The following is a 23,667-nucleotide window of genomic DNA, read 5'->3' as shown; positions in this document are numbered from 1 at the left end:
TTACTACTGTGGTCAAACCCAGCAGCATCCAGAAAGCAAATGCTTCCAATGATAATCTTACAAAAAATAACAAATGACCATACAAAAGATCTGCATGGCCTCTCTAACTCAGACTCCAAACCACAATGAAACAGGAAAACTGAATTCAGTTCAAGTTTCAGCATGTCTCTTCTGTCCCCAAGTCTGTCTGCCTGCTTAGAATGTCAAAAAAAAACCCAACAAGAAACCAACAATATATAATCTAATATTTTTAATTTTATGTACAGGAATATAACGTTATGGCAACTTTGTACATGAAATACATACAGTATTTAAACATGAAAATCAGCTAGGTAAGAATTTACATTAGCAATGAAACTGCTTCATGTGCAGCCCAGTTAATACTTAGTTTAGATCTGTATTTTATTGGGGAGAGATTTTAATAGTTTACAATCATAGAAACATAAACATTTAAAACAAGACTCTATAAAATAATTTACAGAAACCCTACCATCTACACTGAGAGAAAGGGTGTATGTCTGTGAGTTGTGTGTGTGAGTAACAAGGTGGACAAATGATGTATCTCAGCCTTTTTAAGTATAAAATAATTTAGAAGCAGTTCATGCAATATGGAAGCAAAGGCGTGCCAGTTCCTCCAAGGTTTCCTGCTACCTTGGGCATCTACTGAGCATCACATGTGGGTCACTGGACACATGATAACACCGCTGCCAGGTGCCACCAGACAGCACCAGCCTCAGTTCCTCCAAACAATGAGTTATGTAAACATAAATATACAAGTTGATATTGTTTCTACACAGTACAAATACAGGTCACAACTTCTCAGCTGTGCAAGTAGTCAATCCATATGCTGGGAAGCAGGATAATGCTCAGTCCGGAGTTCCACGTGTTCCTCTGTACAGGAGCACTAACAGAACTTCCTTGTTTTCACCAGTTTGCTCTGGTATTTCACCGAGTGCCCGCCGTGCCCTATCACATAAACATCCAGCAGGTAGGACTTGCCAGGCTGCAGGCCTCTGATTGTCTCTGTGGTCACTGCTTTCTGGATGTTCTGGCTGTGGAAGTATTTACAGAGAACCTTTTCTGACTTCTTCCTCGTGTCTGGACCCAAGCACTGGTTCTGCTCTCTTCTCTTCTGCTCATCATTGTAGTTGTCATCCACTTCCCTCTTGTAGATGCAGAATTTGTTCCTCTCCTGTGTGCCCAGCCACGCCACCGTGACCGAGGAACACGTGCGGAGTTTGTCAAAGGCTTTGATCCGCGTATCTTCGGGAAGGGAAGGAAACGACTGCTTGTTAGGCCTTGTTGTAGCCAGGATCTTCAGCATGGAAGCACCTTTCTTGCTTCCCTTCAGCCTAATAAGATATTTAGCTTTTGCTTTCCCCCGGAGCTGGAACTGCCGCACACCCTCCACGCTTTGAGACAAGAGAAGTTTTCCATCTCTCCTAACTTGGATCTGAACAGCATCCAGGCAGGAATGAACGGAAAAGGTGACTTTTTGGTGAGATGAAACAGGGGCAAAACGTAGAAATTTGGCTCCCTTTCTTTTGATGAATACATCTGTAACTTTGCCATCCTTCAGCTCGACTGTTTTCTGCTTCGCCTCCTCCTTGGTCCTGGCAAAAGTGCCGACGTACGCGGTGCTCATGTTGGTGTTGGTGTTCACTGCAAACATGTCGAAGTAGTACTGCGTGTCTGGCTTCAGGTCAGACACGGTGAAGATGTTCTTGTTCCCAATACAAACTCTATGCAGGTCAACTCTCGGCTTCGGGGACGTTTGCCGCCCAAACTTTGATGATTTTAGGAAACCACGTTCTTTGCCAGAGTTGTTGTCTGCAGGGAAGCCAAAATGGGCAAAGTCAAAGGGACTGAAATCCAGGCCTGGTTTTGGAGCCATCATGAAGGCATCATCAGAGCTGAGCTTGGCTTCGACGGCGCAGAGGCTTTTGAAGTTGTGCTCTTTGTTGATGACTATGCAGTACTGGATGGGCTGTCTCAGTAAGGAGGCCGTGGGGCTCGGTTTCCATGCCAGCGTCACTGTAGTACGTCCCAGAGAGGTGACATCAATTCTGGGATCATAGGGTAACTCAGGATAAGGCTGGTCTGACTCTGGAGTCGTGGTTGCATACACTTTAAAATGGGTGTCTTTCTCTGTCGACAGCAGATCCAGCTGGTACAGCCCCGACGGGGAACTAGAGGACACAAAGTACTCCACGTCGTTGCCTTTGTAGGAGAAGAGCTCCGTGCCCTCCTCATTGGTAATCTGCTGTTTCTGTTGCTCAAGGGGCTCTGGGTCACCTGGAGTAAAGCAAAGGAAAACATTTGTACAGACACTCTCCTCAAATGTGAGGAAACAGAACTCTACAGACACATTTTACTACCTAAAATACAAATGTGAGATGGAAAAGGAAGGTTTTATCTTCTCAGTAAGATGTAATTGATCAACACTTCTGTCAAATAAAGAGGAAAATTAGTTTGGCACTCAGGTTCAAACCAAATGCGATAGAAATTCCACCTGACCAGCATTAATGGAGTCTCATGAATGGTAGCTAACACCTTCCACTGGAGCGTCAGGCATCCCACTTGGAGTTGCCTTGCAGTTTTCCCCAGGGGAAACTCACTCACCTGCCTGTTCCCAGATGTGGACCCTTGGCTTTGGCCCTCTGAGTCACACTAAAATTTCATTGCTAAACACAGTGGGGACCGAAGGTGTGTCTGCCCCACCATGTGGTGTGTGTGACAGTTCAGCACACGTGTCAGAGGCTCTGGCAACTCTTGTCTCTCCTGAACAGCAGCTACACGGCTCCGTGTCTGGAGATGAGTCCCCTCCAAGGGGTGAGCTCAATCCTGCTGCAGTGCCAGCCCTGTCTCTCCAGTTCTTATCTTGTGTACACAGCTCACAGCAAAGCCCCCATCAAACTGAGTCACTGGGTAAACACAGTTTGCTGTGGCAGCATCCAGTGCCCCCTGTGACTGTAACCTCAGCTTTTACTTTTTTGTAGCCCTTTTCCTTTTCATGTCGCTGCCTGCTGTCAATCTCCTGCACTGGAAGACCCAAACAGCAGGAGATCATAAAGACAGGCCTGCTGTGAGACTCAGTGTTTGAGGAACCATAAATCCAGGGAAGAGGACAGTGGAAGTCGCTGATGGTTTGTTACCTGAACCTTCTCCACTGGCTTCCTCTGGGAGCTCCTGCACACTCAGTTTCCACTCCAGAGGGGCATCACATGGTGTCACCGTCACTGCTAAGGGAGTGTTGTCCTCTTCAACCACAAAGAAATACCTAGAGGGACATTAACAGACCCACATGTCAGGAACTCCTGATGGCAGCCAGCTGGCAGGGATTGACTTGACATGATCAGGGATGGTCTTGGTGTGGCCAGAGAGTCAAAAGTGTTACTAGTAGGCAGAGGAAGTATGGAAAGGCTGGTGAGCAAGAGCTAAGGAGCAGAGTTCACAGCTCAAGGCAGAGCAGAGGGGTTTCTGACCTCCTGCCCTCACCTCCACCCGCTTTACTTTCTACCCCTATAGTACCTAGATACAAATAATCACAAAGGCATAAATGAGGGAAACGGGATCTCTCCTGGAACTTAGGGATATGCTCTTCCAAGCAGGACACACATTTTACATTATGTCCAGGTAAGCACATAGAGATACACACACACCCCCAGCTGCCCTCCCACATCCTCCCAAGCCCAACACATTACCGACTGTAAAATGTTCCTCACCAATGAAGGCTGGAGGCAGTCTGTGATATGAGGCAACGCAGCTCTTCCCTGAACTCTCTAGAGCCTCAGGTTCTTCCCCAGTCTAACCCTCAGTATTTTCTGACCCATAGGGTGGAGGTTGGGAAGTGGGGAGTTCAGAACAGGCTGCCTTACACTGCTTCTTTAAAGCACAGTATGAGATAATGAAGAGGGACAAGTGTGGTGGGGCAAGCCTGTAGTTTCTAATTTCCTTCCCACTCCCTTTGCCTCCAGACGTGGTTAGTGGCCCCAATTCAGGGAAATTCCATGGTCTGGGAGAGCTATGGGCTCATCCCAGAAATCAAATAAATTGGACAGACCCTCAGCTGGGGAGGCCAGATTGGGATGGAAGCTCACATAGTTACTTCACCAAACAGAACACTGGCATTTGTATTTTTCTGGTTGGGATCCAATTTTTATCTCAAAGCACCCAGCAACCAGAGCTACTGTCTTCAAAGTATGGCTTTCTCACTTGGGCCAGACAGAAATACCTTTTGGGGGTGTCCCGGAAGAGGTAGCTGCTGATTTCGGCTCCGTCGGGGATGACCGATGAGTCGTGGAAAAACGCCTTGTCCCGGATCTGCATCTGGAAGAGCTCCTCATCCCTGGTGGGCAACTTCTGGGACCTGGAGCCAAGCGGCAGCAGCAGCAGCAGGAACAGCAGCGGGCAGCGCAGCAGGAGCATCCTGCAGCAACGACAGGGAGTCCCACCTCAGGAGGGGCACCACGAGCAGCTCATCTGTGCTGGAACGTGGGCACACCTACAACAAGCCCACAGGCACTCTGTGTTTTGCAGGCACCTTCACTGCCACACAAACACCAGGAAAACTACTGTAAGGACTGAGCTCGCACCACCACAGCGCTTGGATAAAGGGTGTCACCAAGGTTTTCCCATCCTGAACTGTGACTGAAGCAAGCCCAGGCACTGATTTCAAATTGGAATCTCTCCCTCTCACTACCAAAGAGCAAAAGCCTTCTGCATGCTTTGGTGAGTTACACTTTGATGTTTTGCCACAGCAGAAATGGAGCTCACTGGCCTTGGGAGCTACAGTAAGCACGGAGCAGATGGAGGGTACATCGGCTTCGCTTCCCCTAGGAGATTTTGGTTGGGCTTCCAGCAATCCTCTGGAAAGTAAATATTTCCAGTGAAACTGTTCTTTACAAAAATAGCGAATTAGGAAAACATGTGATACAAACCCACACATATTCAAAGCACATTGGTATTAGCATGCAATTCAGCAGGGCTTAATCCTCAAGCCTGATGGGAATTGGAAAACACAAAAGCAGAGAATCCTTTACAAATTAGGCATAACAATTCATAATCTCAGCCTTTCGTTATTATGTCTATAACTAGGTCAGAAATGACTGCCCTAACATATGCAGTGGGACAGGCTGGAAATCTCCTTTCAGTACTCTAGATGATCTCATATATAATGGCTCTGGGATGGGGGAGGAAGGGGGGAAACAGCCCATTTTTGGTACAAGTATATCAAGTTTTAATTGCTAAATGGTAACCTTTTTTTAATTAGAAAAAAAGAGGTTTAGGCCATTACCTACGTTGTGTTAGCTCTGGTTTTGGGGAGAAACATGGTAAAAAGCTGAGCTGGCAGGAACAGTTTTATCTTGTCGCTTGGCTGAGTGTGCAGTCACGCACTGCTCCAGGTACTGCACTGTGAAGTAACTACTGCTTTACAGCAAACTCTTTCTTTTACCTTTAAGATCAAATCTGTTGCTTCTGTTGCTGAGATTTTTCTTTTTCCCACCACCCCACCTGACCTTTCTCTAATATTTTATGTAAAAATAGCAAACACAAAGCTCCTTGAGAAGTGGCACACTGTAGTCTAAGCATACTAAAACTGCTCTTCCCAAATCCCTCTCCCTGCTGCCTCCAGCTCCCCCTCTGCCTGTCCTGCTCTCAGTACAGCTAAACACAGCCACCCACATGCTGCACAGCAGGGCTCCTGACACCAGCAAGGCCATGGAGGGCTATCTTCACTCTCAGATTGCTTCCTCTGCCTCTGACATCGTTTGTATTTAATCATTCCTTCCACCAACATGCAGGTCCCCCCACTCACCCCTCCTCAGCACCTCCTCCCCTTCTCTCTGCTCTTAGCTCATTCCCACCCCCCTTTCTACCATTTTCTCCACATCCTGCTGTCCAGCTCAGTTCCTTCATCTCTCTATTTTCCCACTGAAATTGGTGATGGGAGAAGGAAGAGAAAACACGTAGTAAACTCAGCAGTATCCATAAGCCAGGAGTGATGTGCACTGAACACTCCCTCACAGGATGCAATTTTAGGTCTCCAATGGTGGGCTCTGTTATCTTCTGGGATGGTTTAATGACAGGTTACTGCAGTGCTCTGCCCTACAGAAGGGAAAGGAACCATGGCCTTAGCTAACACATGCAATTGCTACTTACAGGTAAATCCTGATTTAGCTTTCCCAGCCTTTGTCAAAATCTATCCCAACGAGGTCCTGAGTTAGCTTTTGATGACAGTGGACATATTTCCTCGAATTCAGACTGAAGTGTTGATACTTATCAGCGAGTTAAAGCCATTTGACCTTTTGGAGCAAAGATCATAAGTCGAAATACTTGCTGGCTTGAGTCACCGAAGCCGGCAGAAGGCTCCCCTCACACAAAGCAGGATGAGTTTCGTGTGCTCTACCACGCTGTTTATTGATTTTTCAAGTATTATTGTTGGCCAACAGGGAAGAAATTCCTTCCAACTTAATCACAACAGTTACAGCAGATTATTTGGTTAGGTAAGAAACTCTGACACTTTCTGCAGACAGCGTCCTCCACATGAACCCCCTGAAATTGCAATCCTGTGTATTCCCATAGTCAGTTCCAGTGCAATGTAACCTCTACTAAAATAAACCATTTTGATTATAGGCTAAGCTTCACTTCTTAAATAATTTCACTAGCTAATGCACTTTCAAAACTCCCATAAACAGTGTTTCTACCCCCCTTAACAACTACAGAGCAGTGACAAGGTACAGATTTGTCTCCGATTTCTTTATCTAATTGTAAAAGCATTTTGGCTTAAAAATAACTCTAAAAAGACACATTAAATTTAGTTCTGTGATCCCTGCCCATCCCACACATGAAATAACTTGCAAAGTTGTCAACTGTTACTGAAAAAGGAAACTTTTATAATCTGTTCTTTGACAAATTAATAGAATTTTGAGTGCTTTCATTTTCACGTATCTAACCTCAGAGGCTTAAAATGGGCCCAATTTTCATGCACGACACTTCCAAAAGTGTGACAACAGCAAAGAGGCATCCAAACCTCGCTCACAGTATTTGGAAGGTGTGCTGTCACTTTCACACCACCCTTTCTCACCAGTTAATAATCAGATTTTATCTCTTGCAGTGCACTCATTATAATTTGGCAGTTTCGAGCTAAATCCTCTATAGTTTACTCATACAAAACATCAAGAGCAAAGCAAAAAGCCCATTTATTCATCCCATGTTTGTTTCTGAGCAAGCTCACCAATGACTTTGACAGAGTCCCTCAGAAAATGCACTTGTTAGATGTGAGCCTGTGAATTCGTGCTCTGCCACCCAGTCCTCAGGAACTTCCAACAAACCATTTTCGTGTCCTGGATTTGTTTTTAGAAGCCAGGTACCAGCTGAGGCCTAAGCGCTGTGCTGCTAAGCCACACAAATTACGTGAAATATATTGTGTGAATTTTTGTTCCCTAGGCTGTGCCGCCTCCTTAAATGCCTTTTATTCCATTTTCTACAAGTTCATCTTATTTTCTTTTCTTTTAAACTCGGAGTCAATATTTTATTGATATATTCCTGCTGACTGGAGGGATTTGCCTGCTGTTTATCACTGAATTTAAGAGAGTGCCAAAATAAACAGTCCTAAGTGAAATAATAAGCACCGTTTTCCTTCTCCAGGATTGCAAAAGTGCCCTCTAATGGCCCATCTTTACCTCTCACTTTTTCCCCAAACTCTCTCTCAACTGAGCCTTAAACCCAGAAGGAAAAGTCATGCTGGCCGACTGACCTTGGGAGTCAGACTGAGCACGGAGCATCCGGGGGGTCCCATCTCCTCCCAGGCATGCTCCCAGCGGACAATGCCACCCAGTTATGCCTGGCAGGCACCAGGCCACTGAACCCGGGCAGGCTGAGCGATGCCAGGGCAGGTGGCCAGGGTTTCCTTGGATTTGAACCTGGAATGCGGCAGTGCTGTCTGCAGGTGAGCAGCTCCCAGGCTACACAAACACTCCGGTAGCTACAGCCACACCTCAGAGGGGTTTGTTTAATGAACCCGGCTGTATTTACCTAAGAAGATCAACAAATGAAAAATGCTGTACATTGGAGAGGGAGATACATGATTTTAAACACCTCAGAATTCACCACCTTGCCAGAGGCTTGGGGCTTTTTCCTTCTTTCACAAAGTATAAATAACCATTTTATAAATGGCATTTTAAAAATTTGAGTTATAAGTGCATACATGAAAATAATCATTAAGTCAGGTTTTATGATGATTACAATTAATTCCTGTATTTTTAATAATCTTTTTACCCAACCTTTCCAAAATCCCACCTACTAAAGCCCTACACAGCCCTCTGTCCTGCCTTTAAGACCTCCAGGTAACAAACTCCATCTGCAAATCTCCAGGTAAACTGCAATTAGGAGCAGAAATGGGGAGGATAATGGGATTTGCAGCTGCCTTAGGTTCTGAGTCGAGGGACAAATTAGCTGGAGCTGTGGCAGCACCTCATGGGGTTTTCCTGCAGGCTACGGGATCAGCGGGGTGGGCACATCCTCAACCCAAGCCAGGAACAGGTGGCCCTGGGGACAAATGAAATCACTCCATTTTTATTTCCCTGCTCAAGCCTACGGTATTTTCTGACTGACCTTTTTTTCCAGCACTAAAACACGGCCGTGCAGGGTATACTCCGTAAGGGATCAGAGGCTCCCTGCCTACATCCCATCACAGAAATCCTACCCAGTAAGCCAAGAGTCCATTTTGTTTGGCTGTTGGGGATCCAAGCAGTTGTGTCCTCCTGTTTGGACTTCACTGTGCATTTATTTCACACAGACACTCACAGGAAGGCTCAATGTCACTGAACACACCTATGCTCTGGAAAAACGGGAGCAAAGTATTGGATTCACCACATGCCAACACCGGTATTGTTCACAGTCATCTTCCTTGATCTATGGAAATAATTTGTTTTACTCCTCAACTGTCTGCAGGTCACCCAGACCTGTGAAGGATTTACAATAAGAAAACAAAAATGATCTGGGTTTACCTGGAGCAAATGCAGTCTGGAATAACCAAACCCTCACGTTAATTACAGAGAGTGGGAAGTGCACGACTGTAATTTAGTGAGGATAATTTCAAGGCACTGCCTGACACAGCGCTTTTGTGTTGCGTTTCTTCTCTTTTTATTGTATGGATGGTTAACTTTTTTCCCTCCTTACATCCTATTTTTAAACTCTGGTGTGCTGGGGGTGGTTTTTTTTTTCTGTTTACATTACCCATGCTGCATCTCATAGTAAGTCTGCAGATTTATTGACGTGATTTAAGTCCAGCTTTGGAAATAAAAGGGCACTGTGTGACTTCTTTGACTTACTATAGGAATGCTGCAAGTAAAGAGGCCGTGAGCTTTCCCATTATACACTCCATTTCCAGAGATCTATGTCACAAATACACGCACCTCAGCACACACAGTTATCACCTGAGTAACAGAGGAGTTTAAAAGCACTTATAAATTTGGATTGTAATGCAATTAGTTATTTTTAATGTGCAAACACGGAAAAATAACACCTTTGCAATTTAAGCATTTACTGGGAGCTGCTCAGCTTGTTTGTTTAGGGGGAGACCTGAGGGGAAAAGGGAAGGCCTGCTGTTTAATGCTGACTACTCCCTAAAGGATCTGGAAAATGCTTGGTATGCTTTTCATTTGGGCTTTTTTGTGGTTCCTTCTTTTTTAAAAGCATCACTTTTGAAAACTTGTTGTCTGGTCCTGCCTGGTGCCTGGGGAAAAGCATGGGCCAGGCAGGGCCGTGGGACCTCTCCAGGGGCTTGGGACAAGGAATGCAGCCCTGACAGGGATGCAGGGGTGTATCACTGTCTCTGTGGACTAAAAAAGACAAATATTTTTGTGTAGTGCCACAGCCAGCTCGACATGGCAGCTCCCGTTGGCAGGACCAGCTGTAACTGGGAGGGCAGGAGCTCTTAGGGACCTGTAATCCATGGATTAAAGCTCCCTAAGTACGCAGGGACACGATGGACTATAATGGTGCCTTTGAAGCATGGAGGGTCCACTGTGTCAATAATCTGTGGATTAACTGAGCGCCTCTTGCAATTCCAATTCAACCCACGATTGTCGTTTGCTGGGAACGTTGTTTTAGCCAAGCAAATCACTGTAGCGTTACAGGGAAACAAACACAACCATGTAAAAATAGGAAGGTATGAAGAAATAAGGGTACATTTCCACCAAATCTTAACGGACAACAATGGTAGTGAACTACAGCCTGGGGAAGAGGTTAACTCCGAAGGGGCATCACTACAAAATGCAGAGCTGTCTCAAATTAGACATGTTGAAAAGCAAACACACTCGGGGAGATACGGTATCAAAAAATCACATTTTACATGGACTATTTTGTTTCTAAACTGAGACTTACTTATTTTTCCACTTTCAGTGGAAACAGATTCAACCCTGGTTACATTAAAATTGTCACCCTGGAGCTGGTGGCAGCTGGGTGCTTCAAAAACCAGCTGAGCCAGGAGATGCCATTTGGGACACTCGAGGAAATGCCTCATAGTTTTTCCTTTTTTCAATCTGAGACCACATACCAGCGTTTCTTTCTTTCACAGCCACCTCCGCCCACGAGACTCAGCACCGAGTGTCAAACCCAAACAAACAGCGAGTCCCCAGCGGCCCCTGTTACAATGCTCAGTTGTTCAGTGCCTCTCCTTGCGAGGGGGTAGCAGCGGCACGAAGAAGGGATGTGCTGGAGCACAGGGTGGCAGCCAGCTGTTAGCCCTCCCCCCCGGACAGATGTTACCTCCCCTGGCCACTCCAGCACTGGCTGGCCTGGATCACTGCTACTGTCCCTGCTCATCCTCCCAAGCCCGTACAAAACCTCCAGGTGGCTGGCTGTCACTCCTGGAGAGGGCAGGTGTCATGGGATAGGTGACTGGTACCAGCTCTTCCAGAGGAAAATATGTCACACTCAGAGAGTCTGACCCAACTCAGAGTAGAGGAATTTTTTCCATAGTCTCAGCAGGGGTTGAGCCCCAGCAGGAGAAACAAGGCAGAGAAATCTCAGTTTGCACATCTCCAGGCTGTTTAAGATAACCAGCCCTGAATGCCATGCAACTCTACCACAAATCTTTCAGTGCAAGTGCTGGAGGTGTTTTATAATGGAAAGTAATTATTATCCCCTTGTTACAAGCAATAAAAGTAGGGCAGAGACTTTCCTTGTTCAAGGAAATCCCAATATAAGCCTTTCCTTTAATCATAAAACAATAGCTACTTTCCTCGGCCAAGTCATTCCGCCTTCAGCACAGCTCTCTGGGTGTAGGTTGCTCTCTCTCCATAATGAATTTCAGCAAGGGGATTAGTGGGGAGGAACACACGAACAATTACAAATTACAACCAACACCAGCGTGTTGGTATTTGCTACAGTTCCCCACTGCTCCTCTGGAACACTTCAGGATGACATTATGAGCGAGTGCCCTCGCCAAAATCCTCAAGGGACGGGGATGAAATGTCAGGGCATGATACAGAGCAGGAACAGAACCGGGATCTGTGCATCCTGCTGTCACATCCCCAAACTGCCAGGGCTGGAAGACTTTTCTTGGAAAAGAGCTAAAATGCAAACCCAAAGTCATTAACTGCATTAACTACGGAAGGGGTTAAAGTTGCTTGAGCCATTCCTAGGGAATACTGCTGGCTGCTCCCGGCCAACAAGGTGTTTGCTAACAGGGAGAACACAAGGGGCTGGCACAGGGCAGGGAGCTGCAGGATAGGCAGTGACAGGCAGGAGCTGCAGGTCCCCAGAGTGACTCGCAGAGCAGGAGCAGGGGAAGCCGAGCTCCGGCAGCTCCAGCAACAACCAGAGCACTCATGTTTTGTGGAAAGCCGTGCCACGAGCACACTGGAATTCTTTATGCACTTCTCCCCTTCTACTTTTTGGTCAATGAATAAAAAAGGGAATATTGCTGACTACTTGGAAACCCTGTCAAGTGCACAGGGGCTGATTTCCACAGCTTCCATCAGCCACCCAGTTTCCTTCGGCATCAGGAACACCACCACACACGTACGCAGGCTTACAAACCACAGCCAGCCCATGGGCATTGCTGTTCCCGCTCACTTCCCTACCTCTGCGCACACAGGTTTCCCACAACAGTGACTCAGGAATTCTTTGCCATGTTACCCCACTGCCCTTATCACCACCGAGGGTTTCTCACCTGCCACAGCACAGAGAGTAACAGCAGCAGCTTTCCAGAAAGTTGGAAGAGCAGAGCAAGACAGCAGCAGTAACAACCCATGGTGCTTATCCCCAATCCCTGGGGAAGCAACTGCATCCCTGTGCTGCCGCTAGAATGGTGTCCTGCAGTGGTGCTGACTCCAAAGGAATGACGACTTTTTTCTACTGAATTGAGAGTTTGGCCCATTTGAGAATTGGTTAGGTAGGAAAAGCCCTCTAAGGCCATGAAGTGCAGTCACTAACCCAGCACTGCCAGGGCCATCGGTAACCCACGTCCCCAAGTGCCACAACTACACATCGTTTAAATACCTCCAGGGATGGTGACTCCACCATTGCCCTGGGAAGCCTGTTCCAATGCTTGACAACCCTTTCCATGAAGAAGTTTTTTCCAATAGCCAATCTAAACTTCCTCTGGCACAACTTGAGGCCATTTCCACTTCTCCTATTTGGGAGAAGAGACCAATACATATTACTTAGAGCCACAGTAACATATGTTGTATGGATAGGTGATCCCTCAAAATTTCCAATCCCTGGATTATTATCAGAATCCAAATATATACTGGATTCAGGTTTAGTATTTTCTGCTTTCAGGTTTAAAGGTATGCAAAGGAAACCTTAGGCCCTGCCAGTCCTTAATGAACCCTTAAGGTGCTCTCTCATGATTTGATACTATGATTTGTATCATAGTAATTCACAGATGCTTTGTCTCATTTTCCCTAGCTGGAAAAGGACTGCTGAAAATATGTAAACATTTGTCAAGTGTTTGAAAATGGAAAGTATCAAATGTAGTGCTGAAGCTGTTGATATTTACATATTTCTACCAGCACGCTCAGCGTTAGAGCCACAGCTACAGCAGCAAAGACTCTCCGAGATCCAGCATGGATATTGTCTGATCCCCACCATCCCCAGGAAGCAGCACACATCATTTCTGAGCTCTGGTCCCTCAGGGGCTGCAGTGGTTGAGAGCACAGGATGGCTCATCCGGGATGAACGGCATCCCAGGGAGCACAATCAGCCTCAGCACTGCTCCTGGGTGTCACTCAGAAAATTCCCTCTTTTGCATGCTCACTTTTATACACTTCGTGGATAGGTATGAGGAGCAGGAATGCTCACACTGCCTAAATTTGGTATCTATTTCCCCAGCATCTCGCTTTATAAAAAAAGACACAGATTCCCACAGATAAATTAGTGAAATTAGCTCAACAAATTAGTTAAAGTTGTTAGTGAAGGGCATGAGCTGCTCCAAATTTCTCTACGTAGCTACCTGTTAGCCCCCCCATGGTGCCTGACAATTCCCACTGCTTCCAGAGAAAATCCAAAGTTCCCCCAGCTGCTCACCCAGCATCACTCAGTCCCTCCAGCACTAAGGAGCCATGTGACAGAGCAAGGATTTGACTCCAAAGGACAAATGATGGGGAGACAGTGAGGCAGAGCCATGGAGATTGCCTTGGTCAGAGCTGACGCACACACACACACACACCTGTCTGGAGAGGCTGTAAAACACCACCAGCCCATCACACCAAAGCAAGACAGGGTGTGTTTGGGAGCTGCCAGTCTTCAGTCTTCCCTCTAGCACCTTTTTTGTTTTCTAAGAAGTGGACTTCTACTTCCCAAGCTGGAAAGTCTTTCCCAAGTGCAAAGAGATGGCTGCTCCAAAGGGACATGCCGCCAGAGTTTCAAACCTGCCAGGGTCACCTGCAGAGCTGTGGTAAGGAGTCTGAAAAACCAGATTATTGCAAGGGTTGGTTTCAGCTCCACTTGACTGCTGGGCCAGTGTTTATTTGTCCAGGCTGGCAGGCGAAAGGTTAGCCCTTTATCTGCTGGCTGCCAACAAAAGTGGAGGGAACACATGCGGGCGGGAAGGCCAGGCTGTCATGGGTGAGCAAACATCCAAACAGCCCCAAAACCTCCAGGCCTTCTTATGGCACCCATACATCCTGGGCTGGCAGAAGGGGAAAGAAGGGAGAAGGGAAGAGTTTCTGCATTTAGAGATGACTGAAACGCACGCCAAGGGCGTTTCTTTTCCCAAAGGGGGAAGACATGGTGAGAGCTGTGGTGTTGCATCCGGTGCTGCCTTCTGGGGGTGTCCCTTTGCCAGTGACTGGAAATGGCTACAACAGTCTTGGATGAAAGTCACTGCTAAAGGACAAAGCATCAGTTCAGCATCATTGTTAAACCCAAAAAGCTGTAAATTCCTTAAACAGTATCTGCTCCTTGGTGCTTTGTCCCCTCACAGCATCTCAGCAGAGGCTTGGGCTGGAGCTGTGTGGGGGGCTCTGCCCATGGGGACGATGCCCCCAGGTCCCACTTTGCTCCCACTTTGCTCCCACACACATTTCACCGAGGGCCACAGGCTGGGGTCTGCACAATCCCTGGGTGAACAGACCCACAATGAGCCCACAGTGCCCAGTGGGGATGGTCATGAACTCTCTGAGCAACAGGCTGAGCCAGAGCGTGTCTTGGGCTACTGGAAATACACTTTGCTGAGGAGTATGAATTTTGCATTTTCTAGTTTAAGCCCTAATTACCTGGATTTTCTCATAAACACCTCGCAACTGCTTTTTCTTAGATGAGTGGGAATTAGAATGTGCTCCATAAATTAACATAGCACGTTTCTTTCCCTGAACCTGCCACCCTGCTACCACACAGTTGCAAGAGATGTCTTAGACTCTTGTTTTAAAATACCTGCTTAATTCAAACATTACATTTAGACTTGTTCACATGATGTGAGAGGGTCTTAAAACCTACTTGTTTTCCCTCTTATTATTTTTTTTCCAACTATTGTACTGTAACAAGATTATAAAAGTTTTTAATTGACTGATATTAAATCTTCCCTGCAAAATTGTAACTTTGATACCTCCCAGGATTATTAGACTTTTATTCATTATTTCTCATTACTGAAAAATCTGTTTGAGAGAGCCCCTAGGGTCTTCCCCAAGTAAGGATAAGATCCTATTAGTTGTACAAATCATACTCAAGTAAGTAAATCTTACCCAGGAGAGAAAACCCCCAGGGAATTAAACACAGATTTAATAGCCAAAGGAAGGGAAAGAATGGGGACTAGAAACTGTTAATGCTGCTCACTGATGTTTTCCTTTGCATCCAGAGACCAGCTGGCAGCTCCAAGACGCTTGGCTTTCCCACACCATCATCATCCCGATCTGCAAACTGCTTGATTTGCATCAGGTTTCTGGATTTCAGAATGCTGAGGCACGTTTAGACTGTTTGACTATAAACAAATTAGCAGTAAATCTGCTGCACCTAAACAAAGTAGAGAGAGACAGAGAGAAAGAGAGGGAGGGAGCACTTGCTTCTTGACAATATTCTGGCTGCTTTGTACAAACATCTTCCCTGCTTAATCATCCCTGCAAATGTGTGTGAGGAACCCGCGATCCCTCCACGCCTCCCGCCTGCCTCGGCTGGTCTGGCACTGCTCTGTTTTGGTACTGAGCAAGTTAAAGGTGAGAAAGATGAAAAGCATCATTTTTCTCACCCCCTAATAAAGTTTCAACAAAGTTGTGTTTTCTCAAATACAGGAAAAAAAAAAAAAGAAACAGACTCAATTAGGCAAACAATGCTTTTCCCCTGTAAATCACAGGGGAAGTCTCGGCCTCGGTGCTGTGTCACCTTGGGAGCGTGCGAGGGTCACAGCGGAGGGGCACTCATATCCGGACCCGTGGAGCAGGGAATGAGGTAGGAGAGATAAATTATTGCCTTTGCGTTTCAGTTTTCCAGGTGCTCACAGCAAGTACCCACTGCTTCCTATCTCAGCTGTCACACAAGCAACAAACATCTCTCTAACCACTGAGTTTAATTACCCTGAAGCCAGAGCAGTCCCAGTTCAGGCCAAACCTGAACAACCCTGAGAAATCTGTGAGAAATGCTGAAAATACCTGCCTGGGTGGAAGGCCAGAGCCCACTGAGAGATGCTCTGTGCAGGATCTGCTGCACCCCTCTGGTAACTCAGGCATGTTTGTGTTTAGAGAAGCGGTCGTGGAGTGGGGCTGGCTTCTTGGGCCGCTTGCGTTGCTGATTACTCCAGTATCTTTTAAAACCCATCCTGTAAAATGCCCCCCACCAGGTTTTTGGTGAATTTGGACTATCAGCTACCTCAGACATGAAGTGACAGGACACACTGCCTGTTTCTGACGCGTCCCACATGACTGATGTGCTCCCTGCAGAGCAATCAAAGCCATCCACGCAGTCATGAGATTTTCAGCTGGTTCCTGTTACAGTTCTGTGTTAACGTCCTTCTCCTGTTCAGTGGGTGTCCTTGCATACAGCAAATGAGAAAATTAATTCTGAAAGAACAAACTCCTTTCTAATATTTACTCTCTTTCTGTCCCCTCTGAATGTATTTCCAGCTTTACACACATTCTCCTGGAGTTATGATTTATTATCCTGACCTATTTCCCGATCTAAGGGCATATACTTCTCTCCTAATGACATCTTGTTAAAGTTTTCAAACATAACATCTCCTCAGCCTTCAAGCTCCTTCCATCCATCCACGAGCTTATTTGAGTCGTCTTCTCAGGCAGAAACAATCCCTGTTTGATCTAATGGAGATTTTTGCCACAGAAGTACACTTCAGTCACGATGTGAAACAGAACAGTTTCTACGCGCTGCCTTTTCCCCCAAGTGAAGCTTGCTCACTCAGTGCTCCACTCATGAGATAGCAGAACTCAAGCACTATTTAAGTCCCTTCTCACTGGTCTTACCTGGGATATTCTTCTTCCTTGGACGTAATTCTGATTTCTTCTGGTTTATGCCTGCCCATACAATCAGTGACACCAAAATACAGAGCTCACCAGCATTCAGTATCACACCAGCTGCTCCACGATTAAGGTAAATGTCGATCTCATGGCCTGTCTATATGCTCTCACATGGAACTTATATTCCAAACACATATTCCTTGATATATAACTAGCTGGGGTTATCCTCTCTGATGCTGGGGCATTCCCCCCAGTATGTGCACCTTTCTCTAAGGGCTTGCAAACTTGTTGTCTTATATTAAAGAAGCGGCCCTTCCCTCCTTCAGTCCAGTCTACTCTTCTCCTCTGCATTTTATAATCGAACAGAAAGAGAAAGCAAAACCTCCCCTGTTACTCTAACTCTCACGAGTGGCTGAGCTGGTAGCCCAGAGCAGTTCTATCATCCTCCAGGTTACCAGCCTCAGCTCCTTTGACTGCTCTGAAGGAGAAACGTGCAGCTTTCATCATGCTGCCCCTAATGCAGAAAACGTGCGCGTTCGGCAGGGGCGGATGGAAACCCGCCTGCCCTCCCCGGTGTGGCCATCGCTACAAATTATCAAAGCTGCCTCCCGCGAAAGTGAGCCAGGCACTGAGAAGATAAATACCCACTTAGCACAGCAAAATAAAACCAGCCCCAGAAAGATGCGAGACCCTGAAGGGGGACTGAAAACAGCCCCTTGCAAATAGTGAAGTAATGGGCTTACAGTTTTATTATTCGTATAAAGTTTAGTGACTTCAAAATGAACGCGAAGCCAAGCAAGACTTGTTATCCCACTAAAATCTGTGCTGTAACTGAAGCCAGTGCCCAGATGTTCCGTGGTAAAATCCACCGCCTCGCTGCATAAACGCACCACATACCCTGACGTACAGTCCTGGCTTGCCTTTATCCAAACCTACTTAGATTCTGGATTGTTTTTCTAGCAATCCTTTAAACTGCCATGGGAAGCATAAAAGGTGGTCTCCTACAAAACCACTTGGTACCACCTTGAAATGTAACCATTTGCCGAAATAAATCAGGATTTCTTTTTAATAAACTGTTTATCGCCAGCCTCTCGGGACATAAATCGTAGAAAAAAAGCAGGGTCTGAGTTTAATAAACATCTCATCTTTTTATATATATTAAGGCAGAAGACCCTGGCACACTTCAGAGTGAAACATCCGGCAAACAGCCTCCATCCAGCCCTGCTGAAGGCATGGGACGGAGCAGAAGGCCACTGCATGGATGGAGCTTTCAGGAAAGGGATTATCCCTTCATTTTTAGGGGACATCTAAGGTAGGCAAACCTTCTAAGGAGGACAAAGGGGACTTGAAGACGCTGTTTCTGCCCCTGCATGCAGTTCTGGTGTGTGAGCTGGGTCGCTTTGGGGCAGCCTGGGCTCTTGGAGCGTGGCACTGAAGGATGCTCAGGGCTCCAATGAGCGGGTGGTGCTGCCATGGCACCGACCCTGCCCACAGCACTGCCTCCCCAGCCCGGCTGGCAGGAGGAGGAGAGGGGTGCTGGGAAAGCCCCGCAGATGGGCCGGAGCTGCGTGCCGGGAGCGCGAACGTCAGACGAACACCCGGTCTGTGGCGAAGGCATTCGAGCCGAGCGGGGAAGGCAGCACAGGCGTGACGTGATTTTGAACAGCTTGCTTGACAGTTTGCACCAGATTGTATTTATAAACACTGGGGAAACCTCAGAGCTTTTCCTCTGCGTTTCCGAAGCGCTCACCCACAACAACACAGGCGCGCGGGGCGATCCTACACAGCTCTGCCTCGCCTCGGTGACAAACTTCTCACAATTAAACAAAGGGGCCCATAGGAATCTTGGTGGGATCAGCATCCCACACAGTGCTCAAATTCCCTCTCATCCGACCACCAAACCCTGACCTTCCCCAGGGTGGCTGAGGAGCGAGGTGACCTGCTGGCCGATGATGCCAGCAGCACATCACACGTGTGCCACCGCCTGCCAGGTGTGGCTGGCGCCAGGAAGCTGCTGGCAGAGCCCGGCATGTCCCCTCTCAGGAGTGGGACATGCACGTTGTGTCACCTCACTGGCAGGGCTGCAATGACACGCTGTGGTACCCACCCTCCACAGCAGGAAAATCAATGGGATTTCTGTCCAGGGCCGCATGGAGACAAGGAAGCGTGATGCACCCATAGTCCTCATCACGGAAACGTGACAAAGAATTTTTCACACATTTATAAAGCTATTTCAAAATTAAGAGGGGGTCATTATCCGCTGGCACAGAAAGCCCACAAGGAACAGGTATCGCTTTTCACACAACAGGATGAAACACAGCCACAGGATCCTGGATACATCCATAAGGTACCTGCACGTGATGCACTCCTGCACATCTCACCACATTTTTAATGGTCAAACTAGAACGTAAAAATCTCTCAGTGTTTTAAAAAATCCTCTTCTGCTTCAAATATCAGCAAGTTTTAAATTCTAGACATTGCTCTGAGTACTTCAGAGAGAGTTGCAGTGACAGTAGAAAGCTGACCTGGGCAGCTCTCCTCCTGCAGGTACGTGTTTCGCTATGAGGTAGGAGAGCGCGGCCGGGAGGATGAGGCATTCCTGACAAGAAGCAATCTGAAATGCCATTCCTAAAATAGTTCAGATTCAGCGATTTTCAAAGCAGGCTGAGCAGAAACACAAAGTTTTTCCCCCTGCTCCCTTACAGCACAGCCAAGGGTGCTGATGGTGTCTAACACCCAAGCTCTGTTTTTACAGAAACCAGGCTATGGTCAAGCCAGCAGTGCCTGGCCAGGGTCACCAGTGCCATCAATCACTTGCCGCCAACCGCCCAGGGAGGAATTCACCCTCACGTTGCTCTCGCCTCTTCCACTTCTACGAACACAACTCCACTGTCTCGACCAAGCGTGAAATGGGTGCATCAAGGCTGGAAGCCCATCCTCAGTGCTGGATGGGGCTGCCAGAGCAGCCTGACCGCGGGATGCTCCACTGGAGACAGTGCCACACTTGAGTCACCGACCATCTCCTGCTGTCTGCTCGCAGCCAGCTGGGATAGGGAGGTCCGTGCATTTACGGCAGGGACCTTGCCTCCCCTCTGAGCTCGCCTCCTGCAGCGAAGTCGAGCCGCAAGAACAGCGATACTGTTTAATTGTTCTTATTAACATTGTAACTAGATGCTAACCAGATCCGTCGGTGGGAAGGGAAAATCCAAGGGAAGCTACAAGCTTCACGACCCGCTCTCTGAAACCAACCTTGCAGAGGCTGCCTAATCCACTCCGGTGTCCACTGGGGTGATTTCCAGAGCAGCCCCAGGCAGCACGGCACAGACAGGATCACGCTCATCCCTGGCACCAAGCTAACCCGTCCGGGGAACCAGGGCATGCTACCGCTCAAATGTTAAATACATCCACAACAAACACGCTCAGAGAATCACAGCTTTTCAAAAATCTGCGCTAGCCTTTAACTGTGAAGGTTTAAATGCATAAAAGTTCTATCTGCAAGTGATTAAAAAGCTCTTTGTAGCCATTGTCTCTGCGCTGTCGAAATAAAAACAGAACCCAGGCTGCACGTAGCAAACCTCAGCACTTACATCCCACCGTAGAGTTTTCTGTCTTTTTTTGGTAGTCACTTTTTTTTTTTTTTTTCCTCCGAGAAGAACGTATGATGCTGGCGAAGCCGGAGCCGCTGCCTGCCTGGCACACACCCGCTCCGCGGCAGCGCCGGACGACGAGCCGGGCTTCCCGGCAGCCGCACGGGCTGTGGGGCACCGGCCGCCGCGGGCTGCAAGAGAGCAAAAAGGGGGAGGAAAAAACAAACCTCAAAGGCGAGGGAGGGATCCGAAAGGGCGCCGAGGTTTCTCCCAGCAGCATCCCGCAAAAGCCGCGGCGGAGCGGTGCCGGGACGCGGGCTCAGCGCCGCAGCCGCGGCTGCAGGGACGGCGCCGGGGTGGCCGCGGCCCCAGCCCCGCTCCGGCTGAGGGGTCCCGCAGCCGCCGGGGGCACCGCGCCCCACGCCCGCCCGGGGGCAATCGGAGGGGGCTGCGCAGGCGGCCCCGCTCCCCCCCCGCTGCCGGTGCCTTACCTTGCGGTGTCCGGTCCCGTCCCGTCCCGTCTTGTCCTGTCCCTCCCGCGGGGGGGGAGGCTTGGGTTGTTTTTTAGGGGGGCGGGTGTTGACCTAGCCCCCCGGTCCGGCGGGGACGGGCTGCAGCGGGGACTGTGTCACGCACGTCCCTTCGCGCTTTATAGCCCCTTCCCTTCTCCACCCCTCCCCGCGGGGAAGGAAAAAAAAAAAAAAAAAAAGATGAAAAACAATAAAAAGCAGGGAAAAGAAGCCGGGAGCCCCCCGGGGCACCCGCCGCCGCCCGGGGGAGAGGGCACGGCTCCGGCTTCGCCTCCCGGGAGGAGCCGCGGGGCGGCCGAGCGCCGGCAAAAGTTTGGCGGAGGGGGCGCGGAGCGGCGGCACCCGGCGCGTCTCGCTGCTGCCGCCGGGGCGGGCGGGCAGGGGGTGCCCCGCGGGCGCGGCCGCCCCGCCCCGCCACCGCTCCGCCACCGCAGGGGCGGGCCCGGGGGGAGCCCGCGGCACCGCGGGGAGCCCGGCCCGGCCCGCCGCCCCCGCCGCAGCCGCGCAGGGGCAGCGCCGCGCCGCCCGGCTTTGTGCCGCGCTCGGCTGCGCTGCCAGAGCCTACTCAACATCCATCTTGGAGGGTTGGATGCTGCCCCAAAGCCGGGACGGGGGAATGCGGGGGCCCGGGGGACGCGGCGCTCCCACTCCTCTTTTTCACGCAGCCGCTGCTCGAAGCGGTCGGGGCTGCGGGAATGCTGCGGAACATCCCAACAGCGATGGAGGCGGGAGAGACCGTCAAGGATGCGTGAGAAATGGGGTTTATTAAACCCCCCTGCATTTCAGGAAATGGGTTTCGAAGCTGCATATTCAGCCTCTCACCTTCTCTCTCATCACGTTTTGGTCAGAGGCAGCTTTCAGGTTTAGGGACCGAGAGACAATTACCTGAGAACTGCAATGAAAAGACGAAAACTATCTTTTGCCATGTAAACACAAACCCATCTCTTTTTTTTCCCCTTCTGGCACATCAGTCATAAAAACATCAAGTGCTACGTAAGCATTAAACAAATTATTACTGATAGCAGCTGGTGGGTAATTCCCAGAAGGTAATCATTCCTGCCCTACTATTGCAACAGATTTGAGGAGCAAAAATTAAATAAACCTTCTTTTTTTTTTTTTCCTCCTTGCAAGACAGCTGAGCAAATCTGACAGCAAAGCCTCAGTGGAGGGATGCAAATTGTCATATTCTGTAGGGTGACAAACAGCTCCACTCTGTGAAGACACAACCCCCAAACCAGCTCATGTCTTCAGGGACACGTAGCTGTCCAGACCTCTGCTAATTGCCATTAGTTACTGCCACTTACCTCCCACTCTGTCAACTCACAGAGCAGCAGGGTCCAGCCAGCCACCAGCATTCTGCCCAAGGGTCTGCTCAGAAATATAAGTTCACCAAAATAAACCCAGGATTAAGAAAAAGAGCCCCATGGGAGCCCCTATCCAGTTATCCTTCTGTTTTCATGCCCCTGTTTTTACATATTTAACAACTCTATTCATCGTTTTCAAATAGTTTTCAAGGGTAGGAGTTTAGGGAAGGGAGGAAAGACAAGTTTAGGGTTAATTTATGCATGTTCAAGGAGAACCAAAAAATACCTGCTATTTGCACACAGCATCCCGACTTCTCCCTTCCTAGAGGATCGTTTGCTTCCAACTGCAACACCTCAATTTAAAAATCTCAGCAAACTGCACGTGCTCCTCTTCTGATGCAGAAGACACAGAGATGCAATCATCCAAAAATGGGAGAAGCTGACTAAATAAGAAAGCCGAAATTAGTGAAGAAAACCTGGTACATTCTGACGAGCTTCCCCCGAAGCCTTCGGAGCGTGCGGGAACCAGCAGGGAGGGATGCGCTCAGGTGAAGGCAGCAGCTACCTCCGGGTACCATTCATGGCAGAACAGTGTTTTGTAGAGCCTGCAAAAATGGCTGGCTCGGGTTTGAGGTCATTAGAGGTAAAATATTGCTACCCAGCCAAAGAGCTCTGGACACTGTGCGTCTCACACAGGCAAACCGATTATTTTTAACCCAAGGACAGTTTTAGTGCTATTGTTCTAAGGGTGCACCACTGTGTCTGTGATTCCAGGGGAAGCAATGTGACATCGCTGGGATATTATTTGCAGGGGTGTGTGAACACCAGCTCCTCTGCACAGATAACTCTTTTTTTGGATGCCTGCAGTTCCACCTCTATCGCCACTGTAAATCTGTGTCGTGATTTAAAGCCTAGCACAGAGCAACTCCCAGACAGAGGTACAGTTAAAGCACTTCCACAACAAGATTCATCTCTCCCAAAATTTATAAGGTACAAAAACATTAAATGCTGATACAGGAAGCGGATTTGGGATTTAGAAGCTGAAAACTACGGGAATGTCTGGAAGGTAGTGAGGCAGCCTCCTAAATGAAAACCAAACCATGAAAGCCAAACACGGTAAATTCTCCTGTGTAGCTGAGTCCTTTGAAATCCATTAAATAGTAGCTAGGATAGTCCCAGCTCCCAGAAAATTGGCATTGAAATACTCCCCCCCTAGAACCAGAGATGATTCACAGTCATTTACAGGAACAGGTCCCAGGCATGGTCCCATACAACACCCAGGGCAAGAAGTCCTCGACTGTAAAATGCTGTTCCTTATATCTCTGGGGCAAAA

At 48.3% G+C, this 23,667-nt stretch overlaps 1 protein-coding gene across 2 annotated transcripts; it reads right to left on the bottom strand.

The window, feature by feature from the left end:
* Positions 1 to 235: 235 nt before the first annotated feature.
* Positions 236 to 22,914, bottom strand: NDNF (neuron derived neurotrophic factor). 2 transcript variants are annotated; one of them, XM_032109215.1, is made up of 4 exons: positions 22,621 to 22,914; positions 4,235 to 4,429; positions 3,156 to 3,280; positions 236 to 2,295 (listed from the first exon to the last, which is right to left on the bottom strand). In XM_032109215.1, the coding sequence occupies exons 1-4, from the start codon at positions 22,638 to 22,640 to the stop codon at positions 905 to 907; spliced, it is 1,731 nt and encodes a 576-aa protein (XP_031965106.1). In that variant the 5' UTR covers positions 22,641 to 22,914; the 3' UTR covers positions 236 to 904. The 2 variants fall into 2 exon arrangements, with proteins under 2 accessions (XP_031965106.1, XP_031965107.1); XM_032109216.1 differs by lacking the exon at positions 22,621 to 22,914 and adding an exon at positions 20,992 to 21,391.
* Positions 22,915 to 23,667: the final 753 nt, after the last annotated feature.

Source organism: Corvus moneduloides, chromosome 5 (assembly GCF_009650955.1).
Source record: "Corvus moneduloides isolate bCorMon1 chromosome 5, bCorMon1.pri, whole genome shotgun sequence".
In the NCBI taxonomy this organism is placed as follows: Eukaryota; Metazoa; Chordata; class Aves; order Passeriformes; family Corvidae; genus Corvus; species Corvus moneduloides.
The sequence above is the reverse complement of the archived record's forward strand: the minus strand, read 5'-3'. Positions and strand labels throughout refer to the sequence as shown.